General features: G+C 39.1%; 2 protein-coding genes across 2 annotated transcripts; both read left to right on the forward strand.

Annotated features, from left to right (window-relative positions):
- Nucleotides 1-1,685: 1,685 nt before the first annotated feature.
- Nucleotides 1,686-4,702, forward strand: pou3f2b (POU class 3 homeobox 2b). Its single transcript, XM_044118130.1, has one exon. It carries the CDS (start codon nucleotides 1,932-1,934, stop codon nucleotides 3,144-3,146), a length of 1,215 nt encoding a protein of 404 aa, XP_043974065.1. The 5' UTR covers nucleotides 1,686-1,931; the 3' UTR covers nucleotides 3,147-4,702.
- A 4,303-nt stretch (nucleotides 4,703-9,005) lies between these two features.
- Nucleotides 9,006-10,537, forward strand: LOC122831731. The gene is made up of 4 exons (XM_044118132.1): nucleotides 9,006-9,251; nucleotides 9,324-9,489; nucleotides 9,571-9,695; nucleotides 10,072-10,537. The coding sequence occupies exons 1-4, from the start codon at nucleotides 9,102-9,104 to the stop codon at nucleotides 10,387-10,389; spliced, it is 759 nt and encodes a 252-aa protein (XP_043974067.1). The 5' UTR covers nucleotides 9,006-9,101; the 3' UTR covers nucleotides 10,390-10,537.
- The last annotated feature ends 2,322 nt before the right edge of the window (nucleotides 10,538-12,859 follow it).

Consider the following 12,859-nt stretch of genomic DNA (forward strand, 5'->3'; position numbering starts at 1 on the left):
TTTCATTTTTTTAAAGTCAAGAAATTTTAACTATTCATATCAAATGTGACACTAAAACTCAAAGCTCAAAGTTACTTTTTCTTTTTCTTGGGTAAACGCCACGTTTTTCCGAAAGTCATCGTTTACAAACTGCTACGTTTCAAGTGCATTTACTGAAAGGCCAGACACTTTTCTCTGGATCATACATGAGAACAGCACAGCCCTTCCCCCACCTGTTGCTGCGCACTGCCAGTCAGCTGCCTGAAAGAAGGCTCCCACACTTTCCCCTCGCTTACAATACATAAAAATTTGCCTCTGCTGGTATTTCACTTGCAAATAACCAGCAGTCGATAAAGGTTACAACATAACTTTGACGAGGATTGACTTTATGTCTCATAATCAAAGTATCATACCATTTTAGTGGAAGTCTGAATAAGTGTTGTTTTTCTGTTCGAGTTAAAAGGAACCAGATCCAGTTACACGTGTAGTTTTAAAATTGGGGGCAAATGCAGTAAAGCAGTGTTATTTTTACTGCGTCCAATACCAGCTCGTGCCCAGCCTGTAGCCCCGCCCTCTAGAGCTTTAAGTTGATTGGTTGAGCTCAGTTTGTTTACAGAGAGCGGCTGAGCGTCTCTGAGAAATATCCGGTGAACAATATCAGAACTTTAGGAGTCCGGAGATTCCCTCAGCCTAAAAATGAACGGTGACATGATTATGAGGTGGGCGTTATTTAATCTGAAAATGCTGTTTTACATACTAAATTAAGAATAGACGTCTTCTGTAGTGAAAAGATATTTATTAATGAATTAAAAACAACCTTTTTTTTTTGTTAAAACAAGCTAGAAATTATTTACCCGGATGATTTCCGGTTTCCTTTCAGACCTGAGGACATGCAAGACGAAATACGCAGCAGTTTGTTTATTAAGTGTATTAAGTGCAACAGAAAACTGGAATTGGTACTTTATTTATCAAAGCACTTTTCTAACCTTTTGCTCATTTTCTTGTTAAACTTCAAACCTGCCATTTTAACTACATGTTACTGCGTTGAGTGTATGTTTATGGAACTAAAAATTGTGGGAAATTGTAGTTTTGTTGCATCTCTAACATACGTTGTTAGCATTTTCTCAGTGTTGTTAATCCAGAAACGACCAAAAAAAAAAAAAAACAACCCACATTTATTTGAGTTAAAATTAATTAATAGTTAAACATTTATATTGAAAAAATAATCACTAGTTAAACTAAATAGTTAGTAAAATAGTAGTTTCCATCTTTAAACTAATAGTTTGATTCCATTCATTTAAAAGAAGTCGAAATGATGATTTGTAAGGCGAAATGGTGTTATGAATTTTTACACAACTAAATAAGCAACATTGCACAAATAAAACTGTCTAAATTCCTAATCAATCAACCAGCCTGCAGTGATAAAATATCAAAATAGTTCTAAAAAAAAAAGTCAACTTGTTACAATATACACATAAAGATGACATCAATGTGCAATTAATTGGTCTCATTTCCAATAAACATGGCTAAAATAATCACATATTCACAATCTAAACTGGTGTGCACAACAACACCGTAACCAACAAAATAAATCTGCTGTCTGCATCAGAGGAAATCCCCGCAGCTGGAGCTCGACTACCTGTAGTCTGAGTTCGGATAAAAACCTCACTGCCAGAGTAAAATCAACTGGATCTTACAGCCGCACCTGCAGATCCCGGAGCTCCGTCTCCTCGCGCCGCACTCCGGCTCTCCGCTTCCACAGGAGCCTCGAACAACTCGCACCTCTCCAGCAAAACAGGGCTGTGTTTGTTGAGACTCCCGCCGAGCCAATCCGCGCGCCGTTGCCCCTGGCAACCGTGTCCATCATTCGTCGACGCCCAATAAGCGACGGGGGCGGCGCGGAGTCCAGGTGCGCCTCGGCGTCCACTTGGCAGAGCGCCTGGGAGCCGCCTATGGGCAGGAGCGGATCTGTCAAATGCGAGGTTCCTTTAATAAGAGCGACCAGTCCGGCTCCGGGAGTCATGGCGACCGCAGCGTCTAACCACTACAGCATCCTCACCTCCAGCGCATCCATCGTGCACTCGGAGCCCGGCGGCATGCAGCAAGCCACGGCGTACCGGGACGCGCAGAGCTTGTTGCAGAGCGACTACCCGCTGCAGAGCAACAGCCACACGCTCAGCCACGCGCACCAGTGGATCACGGCGTTGTCCCACGGAGAGGGGACCCCGTGGTCCTCGAGCCCCATCGGCGCCGAGCAGGACATCAAGCCCGCAGTGCAGGGCGCCAGGGAGGAGATGCACAATTCCAGCAGCAGCCTGCAGCACCAGTCTCGGCCGCCGCACCTGGTGCACCAGGCGCACGGGAACCACCACGACGCGCGGGCGTGGAGGACCACCACCGCGGCGCACATACCGAGCATGGCGACGACGAACGGCCAGAGCCTTATTTACTCCCAGCCGGGCTTCGGCGTCAACGGGCTGATCCCGGGGAGCGGCCAGGGGATGCACCACCACAACCTGCGGGACAGCCACGAGGACCACCACAGCCCGCACCTCAGCGAGCACGGCCACCCCGCGTCCCAGCACCAGCATCAGCACCGGTCGCAGAGTCACCACGACCACTCGGACGAGGACACGCCGACGTCGGACGACCTGGAGCAGTTCGCCAAGCAGTTCAAGCAGCGGAGGATCAAGCTGGGCTTCACGCAGGCGGACGTGGGACTCGCCCTGGGGACCCTGTACGGAAATGTGTTTTCCCAAACGACCATATGCAGGTTTGAGGCCCTGCAGCTCAGCTTCAAAAACATGTGCAAACTGAAGCCGCTGTTGAACAAGTGGCTGGAGGAGGCGGACTCCACCTCGGGCAGCCCGACCAGCCTAGACAAGATCGCGGCGCAGGGCAGGAAACGGAAAAAACGGACCTCGATCGAGGTGAGCGTAAAGGGAGCTTTGGAGAGCCATTTTTTGAAGTGCCCTAAGCCGGCCGCGTCGGAAATAATCAGCCTGGCGGACAGTCTTCACCTGGAGAAAGAAGTGGTGAGAGTTTGGTTTTGTAACAGGAGACAGAAGGAGAAGCGCATGACCCCTCCCGGAGGAGCGCTGCCGGGCAGCGAGGATGTGTACGGGGACACGCCGCCGCACCACGGGGTCCAGACCCCGGTCCAATGAACTCTACCGGACCGCTCCTCCAGGACTTGTTCATCGGTTTTTATTTTATTATTATTATTATTATTATTATTATTATTATTATTATTATTATTATTATTATTATTATTATTATTGTTATTATTATTTATCCCTGAGGTTATATATAAATCACTGGACTATGAGACGATCTAGTGAGTGTTTTATGTATAATAGATTGCAGTGAGCACCTCCACGATATCTGCAGTGAATGTGTGAGAGATGAAGGGAGGAGGGGGGACACATGCCCAGCACTGTGAGTCGACGAGGTTTCAAGGTGTAGCCCCCTTGTTGTGTATTCAAAATTATATTTGACTCAAAAAATAATAATAAAATTAAAACATACAAAAAAAAATTAAATAAAATAAAAATCTATATATTAAAAAAACAGAAAGGGAGGGAGGTTTTTTTTGTTTTTGTTTTTTTTTTTTTTTTTTTTTTTTTTAGATGAAAAGCCTAGCAGAATAGTTTCCACTTTTCTATCAACTCCGACATCATTGTTGAGCGGGTTAGTTTGTGGCTGCGCGTCCTGCAGCGAAGGGGCCACTGGGGGCGAGGAGAGGGCAGGGGCCTGGGGGCCAGACAGGGGTCACAGAAAGCTGCGTTAATGGAGTGAAGTGGCTGCAAACCCAGTCCAGTGGAGTCCCATCTGTCAGCACAGAGGTCAGCTGCCACTCATCTATTATTATTATTATTATTATTATTATTATTATTATTATTATTATTATTATTATTATTATTATTATTATTATTATTATTGGTCATACTCCGACCTCTGCAATTAGCGGCGTGAACAATGTAAAAAAAACAACCGCTCTGTTTTTTTTTTTTGTTTTGGTTTTTTTTTTCTAAACCATCACAACCAGTTCAATAACATGATCTCCTCCATCAAAGCGTTTGTTCTGCTCGTAGAAGAAGAAAAAGAAGAAGGAGGAGGAGCAGAAGAAGAAAAGGCTCCACGGCGATTGATTGGACTATCTGGCACTTTTCCCACGATAAGATGGGCTCTAGATATCTCAGCAAAATAAAAATGAATAAATAATAATGAGAAGAAGAAGACGGCAGCAAAAACATTCGGATTCAAATCTGTAAATATTGTACAACTTTAAACAAAATGTTATGGATTTTTATCCCCATTTTTTAAAAAAATATATATATAATTTCTTCACTTGGGCACTTTTATTTTTGTTTTATTCTACCCCCCCCCCCCCCCCTCCCCTTACAATTAGATTTATTTATTTATTTATTTTTTTTTCATTATTGAGTCTCAGAATCCAGCTTTGTGTTCGCGTGCTGTCGCTCGAACTTTACTCTCAAATGCGTTTTTTGTTTGTTTGTTTTTTTATTTTCTTTTTTTGCGCATTTAATTTGCAGCTCGTGAGTTATTGATTTAAATGTCAGCTAATTCATTTTTGGTTTGAGTCGCTTCCCGTCCTCTCTGAGTGGAAAACAAAACCAATTCAAAACACAAAACAGCGCTTCAGAACCGGAACCGAGACAGATTATTAATATTTAAAAACGCTCAGAAATAATTAAAATGTTCCAGAACAACGCTTTCGATAATAATAATAATAATAATAATAATAATAATAATAATAATAATAATAATAATAATAATAATAATAATAATAATATTTCTAATAATAATAACAATAATAATAATAAATTAATTATAATGATGATGATTTTGCACATTTTGTTTTCAACAAATTTTAAAATATATTCCCAAAATTTGCATCTTATGAGAAAGTTATTTATTATTATTATTATTATTATTATTATTATTATTATTATTATTATTATTATTATTATTATTATTATTATTATTGCTTTATTGTGGAGGGACTGTATGGCTTCAGCAAGTCGATTTTACTGTTCTATCTTTGTTTTGTTTTTGTTGGAGTTTGTAATTTATTACGTCATTTCTATTCTATTTACGTGACGCAAAAACACGAGATGAATCTATTTAAGCTAAAATGAGACGCAGAGGGGAGGCAGGCAGCCTGGACTAGTCAGACACAGAGTCACGTATATATAAATATATGTTTTAATTCCAAACAGTAGCTCACTTTCTTTTTTTTGTTTGTTTTGTTTGTTTTGTTTTATGCAAAGATACATATCCAGGGATTTTATTCCCACCTTCCTTTTTGTTATTTTCTTTTATATATTTTTTGACTTTATTTTCATTTTCTTCCCCCTCTCCTGTTTCTGCAGAAATGATCACTGGAATCTCTCCTCGGTAGCTTTAATGAAACGATCAGATTTGACTGAACTTGTGGGATGTAGACCTGTAGCAATCCAACGCTGTGGATGTGTTCTGTTTACTGTTTGTTTTTTTAATTATTATTATTATTATTATTATTATTATTATTATTATTATTATTATTATTATTGTTATTATTATTATTATTATTATTATTATTATTATTATTATTATTATTATTATTATTATTATTATTATTATTATTATTATTATTATTATTACTATTATTATTATTATTATTATTTGGGGCATATTCACTGGATGAACTTGGGGTAGAGCTATCAGAGGTGATAACCGCCTGCTGGTGTTTCGTCACTCGCCACATGAACAAAGGGACTTGCACATTTTTAAATAATGAGGTTGATATTAAAAAGGCTCTTTTTTTTTCCAATGTCAAGCCTACATGTTTTTGGTTTTTTGTGTGTGTGTGTGTTTTGATTTATTTTTGTTTAAAGCAAACGCATTGATGAAGCCAGGAAATGCTCTTGGTGCTGCAGCAGGTTCATGCTGTGGCTGCAGCTCCGTTGTTTGAGAGGAATTAATGGCTGCGAGAAAATCAGGCTGGATGATGGTGAGCTGATGATGTTGTTTCTGCTTCCAAACGGACTGACTTTGGCCCGGACAGGCCACAGCGGTCATCCAACGGGGTAAAAATGTGGTCTTCAAGCTGGGGCCCGGGGAGCAAAAGGTGGCCCCCGGAAAGGACAGAAAGGGGTCCACTACAGTGATTGCTTTTGAAAGCTTAAAATTGTAAGTGCTTTTATTATTGTCGCTACCATTTGCATTTTCTGCCTCTCATTTCAGCTGGTCTGAGATGACCACAGAAGCGATTTCTGTCATTTGTTTGCTTGACCGTAATTTGCCACATTCTAAACTTAAAACGGGGCTAAACGGACCATCTCTGGGGGACAGTAGGAATAAAATTGACACGTATAAAACGGGAAAAATGAGAAGAAGAAGAATATCTTAAGCACCAGCTCTTTGTTTTCCTTTATTACCGCTTCTCTGAAATGTTTCCTGAAGAAGGGGAAAACTTTAAGCCGCTCATTTTAACTCCGAAGTGCCAAAATTTGCCATATTTATTATTATTATTATTAATAGTAGTAGTAGTAGTAGTATTATTATCGTTGTTGTTGTTGTTGTTTTGAATTTAAATCAAATTGTTCCGTTGAGCTGTGAATTAATGGGAGTTTTTGTCTGATCACTCATCAATGGCATCAATGGCATCAAGTCAAAAACACACAAACTTCCTGTTTCAGCGACGTAATCAATAATCTGTAGTTTGATTGGTTAAAAAGACAACTGAACGTTGGCCCTTTAATGGATCCAAACTCTGCTGAAAAGTGATTTTATTGACCTGATTGTGTTTAATCCACAACAGTTTTCATGACGACAAACACAGTTTATATCATCATCATCGTCATCGTCATCATCATCATCATCATCATCATCATCATCATCATCATCATCATCATCATCATCATCATCATCATCTCCGTTTGACCTGACCTGCCATTTGCACGCGTGACACCAGGAAGCAGCTCCTCTCCCTCTCTCTGATATCCCAAGCAGACTTTTGAGGGGGCCAAGTAGTGGGGAAAAAAAAACGGGGTGAAGCGCGTCCCGGTGCCCTTCATCCGCTCTCTAGCAGATGCAATTAATAGCGCGACGCGTTAATTACACCTTCCTTTTTATTTAGGTGACTTGAAATTTCCCATCAGGCTCAGAGAAAGAGAGAGAGGGGGGCAAAGGGGGGATACAACAGGCTGTGCTGAAGAAAGTCTGAAGCAATGGAGGAAAGTCGGTGCACAAGCGCCATCTAGTGGCGTCAACACGACCAAAGGGTGAGTTTAAGATCCTTAATCGCTGTACTGCAGTCGGGGGAACAATAACATGGTGCACGGGTATCTGAATAATTCTTACTAAACAAAATGCAAGATTGCAAAGGTGCGTGGTTTTAGAGGGGGAAACAAAAATAAATATAAAGATGGCAATTTTAGGTTCAAATTTCCAATTGAGAATTTGACATCAGAACAAGTAGCTAAAGAATGTTCTTGGTTAGTGGAGTTTATCCATGTTACTGACACTTTTTTTTTAGTTTATTCTTCAAAAAACAAAAAGAGTAAAGAGTAAAAACAACAAAACAAAAATCTCCAAAAGAAATGTCCGTTACCTCAAAGTGCTGTGAACTTACTGTACCTACACAGTAAAAATGCCAGTGTTGAAATCTCAGGTGTAGTGTCAAATAAAGAGTGTGAGTGTTGTTTTGACACCACACAGCTTTAAAATAACACTGCCAGTGTAAATTCCGTAAAATTCGCGTTGTTAAATTCCAGTGTTAATTGGTTGGTGTTGCTTAAGCCCCGCCTTCGCGTAACGGCTGCAGAGTTCGTTCTACTTTTTGTCGTCACGCCAGCAGTCAGTCGATCGGTACGGCTTCATTTCGCCACGAAAGACACAATTCTTTCCTAAAGGTAAGCTAAATATTCATATATGACCATTGTTTCGTTGTAAATGTGCTTTTTAGTTTGAGACTTCAAAGAGTGCACGATATTTAACTAATTTTGCTTGGAAAATCCATCAAATTCAAGGTCCCTGCTTTGCCTAATCTTGGCGAAAGGTAAATTTGAATTCTGTTATATTTGGTAAGTTCTAGTTGTCGTTTTAAACCATGGATAATACTTGTATATCTGTATTATTTGAAATATTGGCGATGTGTGTATCTAAAAAGCTAACTTTGCAAACGGCTAGCGTCTTAGAGGATATGGGGATGTTTTTTTAAATTCCTTGGCGAAGTTGTTCCTTACTGTTAAGGAAGCAGTTAATTTTCCGTAAAATAAAAAGTTTTTAATCCAACATAAATGTCGAATGTTTTCAACTCTTTATATAATTTATGGACTCATTGTGGGTGTTGTCTGGTTCGTCAACTTTGCAATACACTTTTGAGAGGGGACGCAAAAGAGAGCGAAAAAAAAATAATAAATCCCCATGTCCACTACAGGGCTCCGTAGACTGTACCAGTAGCAAAGCAAAAGTATAAAATGCCACGTTAGGGCTAGCCGATATGGTAGCAGATTCTGACTAGCTAGCTAGCTCAACACTCTAGCTTGGATGAAGTTTATATAGTTGACAGAGCTGATGTGTTCAAAGTGATAGTGGAAGTGATATATCTGAAAAAACATAATTATTAACATAATGATCATTCAAATAATTAGTAATTGCTGAGAATGGGTTTTCTGTTCATAACCTCTCCTTAATTGGTGTGAGTTTGTTTAACCCCTATGTGAAACAGGTATATTCTTTTTGAATTGTGTTTTAGGAGAGTCCCTCCTGTCAATGTCCGCATCACCTGTGCCCTGGGAATTGTCACCCGCTTTCCCAGTTTGAAAAATAATTGCTCACCAACTGGCTATGTGAGTACCTGAAGATCTTTTTCACAATGTGGATTAACCATGTAACTGTCCTTTTGAATACAATGTAATTGATATTTTGTGGTTTCTGTTCTGGGATAGGAACATTTCTACGATCCTCAAAGTGGACAGGGCTACCTGGCCTATCGATTGAAAACGCCAGCGTAACACTGCAAGTGACTTTAAGAGGAACTCCCTGACTGCTCAAGAACTACAAGGCAGACCTCAACATCTGAACAGCTGTTTGGTGATGGATGCAAAGAAGCAATGTCCATAATGAAGCACGCATCAGACCAGGACGTTGTTAAGGGGAAAATGAAGGCAACATTCAAGCATAGACAGAATATGCTACATGATCTGGACCAGTCATCACTCATCTTGGATCACTTCCCAAGATTCTTGGATACACCAGGCTTGGTGAGAAACTCCCAGATTTGATTAACTGAACTTTTGAATTGAGTTTTTTGATGGTATTTTTTCTTCTGTTAGATTGAGCAGGACTTCATCATGCTCTTTGGAGAAGACATCTTGGGGAAGTTTGTTGCAAGATGGCCAACGTTCTACAAACCAAAGGTCATCACTGTCAGCAAAAGCCTTGGACAGAGTGTTCACCTGGATGACCTTCTGTCTGCTCAGGAGGAGTCAAGTGATTATGGTATGTATTGATAGATAAATATGTTCAACAGTCTTTTCTATGTATATGCATTCTAAGCATGGCTTGTTATGATTTTATCAGAATGGGACAGTGACTTGGCAGCCATTCTCCTGCTGGTTCATCTCTTGCCTCCAACCGTCAAAGGGAAGAAACATGTAAAAGTTAGTGCAGCTGAGGCAGCTGATCGTGTTGTGAAGTTCATGAAGGTATGTTTTTGACATGAATTATTGTGCTTCACTTACTGTAAATTGATCTAATTTTTACAAGACTGTAAAATGTAAAGTCATTATTTCGCGTTATTTGTATTGTAAATCTATAGTTATTTTTGGAGGGGATGGGAGAGATCAGGGTTAATTTTATGACAAAATGGAACAAAAAATTGGTTATGGGAAAATAATGACACAAAGAATTGTATGAGCCCATTAGAAATTATCTTTTCAGTTAAGCTCACAGGAGTTTCCTTGCAAGTCATATCCCCTTTTGTGGCATGTTCACAGCTAAAGGAAGGTGGAAAATATTCTTAATTTGTTGCTAGTGAGGGACTAAAATCATTATTTCTAAAGTGCTGTCTTTTAATCTTAGGTTGGAACAAGCATGGCGACACTCCTTGGCAAAGTTGGATCTGCACAGCCCTTCCTCCTCTGTGTTGGAGAGAAGAAGAGCAGTTTTCTGAAGTTCTACATCATCCTGGATCAGAAGCCCATTCCTTGTGTGGCACAGACTGCAGTGGCTGCCTTCGATGAACTTTTTAAGGCACACTTTGTGTTTGCTGTGTCCTACGATGCAACCCTCCTCAACTTCTACACATTCATCCAAACAACAGTTTATGGGATTGATGCGGCAACAGCAAAGGAGAGCCCCAGAGTCGAGGAAATCAGAGTGAGAATTAACAACACTTAAATATGCCAACATGTTACATTTGTAAGGTTCAGCACAGAAATTATTCAACTCTTTTTCAGCGTTTGAAATTTAGTCATGCTTTGTATCCAGGGCACAAATTGCATTTTAAACGTGGGGAACATAGCTGTTCATCTGTTTTTTACACGTATTCTGGGTTCAAAAGCACTTGATGAACGACATGGAGGTACTATTGCTATAGATTCTGTTTATGTGGACAATGTTGGAGCAGATAGTGCTGAGACTGATGATGTTTGTGCTGATGATGCATTGAGTAGTACTTCTGTTAGTCAACAAAGACTTCCTAAAATGAGGCAGTTAATGGACATGTGTAGCTCTGTTATTGCCCAAGTTCAAACATCTGGACTTTCTGAAAATCTTGTGCAATCTTTAACTTGTTCAATGGAAGAGGTTGTTAATGATGTTCATATTCAAGCACAGGATGCTGTTCTTGCATATCTTTCATCTGAAGTGAATGAGCAAACCTTAAACAAAGTCAGAGAATGTTTTGAGAACATGGAAAATCTATTCACACACCTTAACACTGTTTTGTATGAGCTGTGCATTGAAGGTCTGTAATACTGAAATGGGTTTAATAAAAGTTGAACTTTCCATTTCTGTGTATTGTTTTGAATATTTTTTACCACTGGATTTGGTTGATATTGACACCTTGTGGGGTCAATTATTTACCTTTTTAACACGATATTATATTTGAGGTTAACACTACACTAGTGTTACTTTTGACATTATATTTTAACACCAACACCGTTGTAATGTTAATATGACACTCCATATTGTTGAATATTAACAATATCTGGTGTTAATTTAACAAAAAAATGGGTGTCAAACTTTTAACACTTTGAAAAGTGTTACTTTAACACCAGCTGACTTGGACACATATAGACACTTTGTGGGTGTTAAAATTAACACTGTTGGTGTTAATTCACCACCGCCATTTTTACTGTGTATAAACTCCATCTGAGGTAACACATCTATGGAAAATAAGTAATAAAACTTATTTTCAGATGAGACAGAATGGGTCAAAGTTGGTCTTTTATGGCCTGTTTGCCTCATTTTACAGCCACTTATTGGTCAACGTGATGAAATGGCGCCATGTTTAAAAACGGTTCAGTCCAGAATTATTCATACCCCTGGCAGAATTAACTTCAAGATGATTGTAATTTAATTTTAAGTTTGTCTCTGATGGGCAACGTAACAAAGGATAACACAATGATGTAAAATTGTATAATCTTTATTTATTTTTTTAAAAGCTGTCATTTTACTGAAAAACAGAATGTTGAAAATTGTTTACAGCTTTGCCAATAACAGAAAAAAACTGTATCAAACTGTTCTCATATAATTACTGAGCAGCCATTTATTTTTAATCTCCTTTGGTGTTTTGATTTTCGCTTTTTTTTTTTTCTTTTGGAGGTCAGCTGTTGGTGAGGTTGGGATGCCCTCTTTTCCATCACCCTAATTTTAATCTCCCTCCTAAATGTTAAGTACCATCAGACAGAAGGAACCTGTTGATTAAATTAAACATTTTTTTTTTTTACCTGAATATGCCAGGGGTATGAATAATTTTGGATTCCATGGATACAATAAGTTGCGAAAATACAAAATTTAAAAGAAAATTTCACTGACGGCAGACATGAGGAAACCTGGTGAGATATCTGTCTGGTGGGGAGGAAAGCTGAGATGCTCTGGCTGAACCGCTATATGAGATTCAATTTGATTTTTAAAATATTATTATGAATAATATGAAATTCCCATCAAAACAACGCATCCAATATGAGACTGTGAGCTGGCAGGAGAAGAACTTACTGATATATGAGAGCTGAGCCGCCGCTCATGGCCTCCAGGTCAGCAGGGGGCCCCCAAGAGTCCTTGAATTTGTTTTTATTTTTTCTGAAAGCATAGAGCTGAAAGCTATAGATTTATAATTTTTTGATGCAAGGTTGAAAACAACTTCTACTTTATTATAAATGTCATCTATGAAAATGATGCAAATTGACTGAAATTCATTGATGCTTATGCTAAAAATGGGCCAAGTTTTAGTAATTCAGCAAGACGGCGCAGTGGGGGCTCCGGTTTGGCCCTGCTGGCCCACAGGGGCCACTCAGAAATCACTCAGCGAACTGGAATCAAAACTGTGGGTTGGTTCCTAAACAATAACAAAATTATATTCTGGGGGTGGTGGTTTATAATTAGACGAAATATATTTCAATTTTATACATGACGGATGTATTAAAAGGGCAGTATTTAGTATTTTATGCTATTTTGTAGCACAATCAGTTAACTATGTTACCTTCAGTTGTTATATACATCAAATATGACTTAAAAGAAAGTTGACGTCATAATTTAACTAATGAAAATTGGGCCTCTGTCTCTTTAAAAACTCCTGCTTTTTCCAAAACTCCACCTTCAGGAAGTCATAACAACATGGCTCCTTGATTAAGCCTTTGCCAGCGTT

Source organism: Gambusia affinis, linkage group LG05 (assembly GCF_019740435.1).
Source record: "Gambusia affinis linkage group LG05, SWU_Gaff_1.0, whole genome shotgun sequence".
Taxonomy (NCBI): Eukaryota; Metazoa; Chordata; class Actinopteri; order Cyprinodontiformes; family Poeciliidae; genus Gambusia; species Gambusia affinis.

What these genes read in the sequence shown, in the direction of transcription:
- pou3f2b (XM_044118130.1), top strand. Translation starts at nt 1,932, where the DNA reads ATGGGCAGGAGCGGATCTGTCAAATGCGAGGTTCCTTTAATAAGAGCG.
- LOC122831731 (XM_044118132.1), top strand. Translation starts at nt 9,102, where the DNA reads ATGTCCATAATGAAGCACGCATCAGACCAGGACGTTGTTAAGGGGAAA. An exon ending in TCTTGGATACACCAGGCTTG is followed by an intron (nt 9,252 to 9,323) that starts GTGAGAAACTCC and finishes TTCTTCTGTTAG; the next exon opens with ATTGAGCAGGACTTCATCAT. An exon ending in GGAGGAGTCAAGTGATTATG is followed by an intron (nt 9,490 to 9,570) that starts GTATGTATTGAT and finishes TGATTTTATCAG; the next exon opens with AATGGGACAGTGACTTGGCA.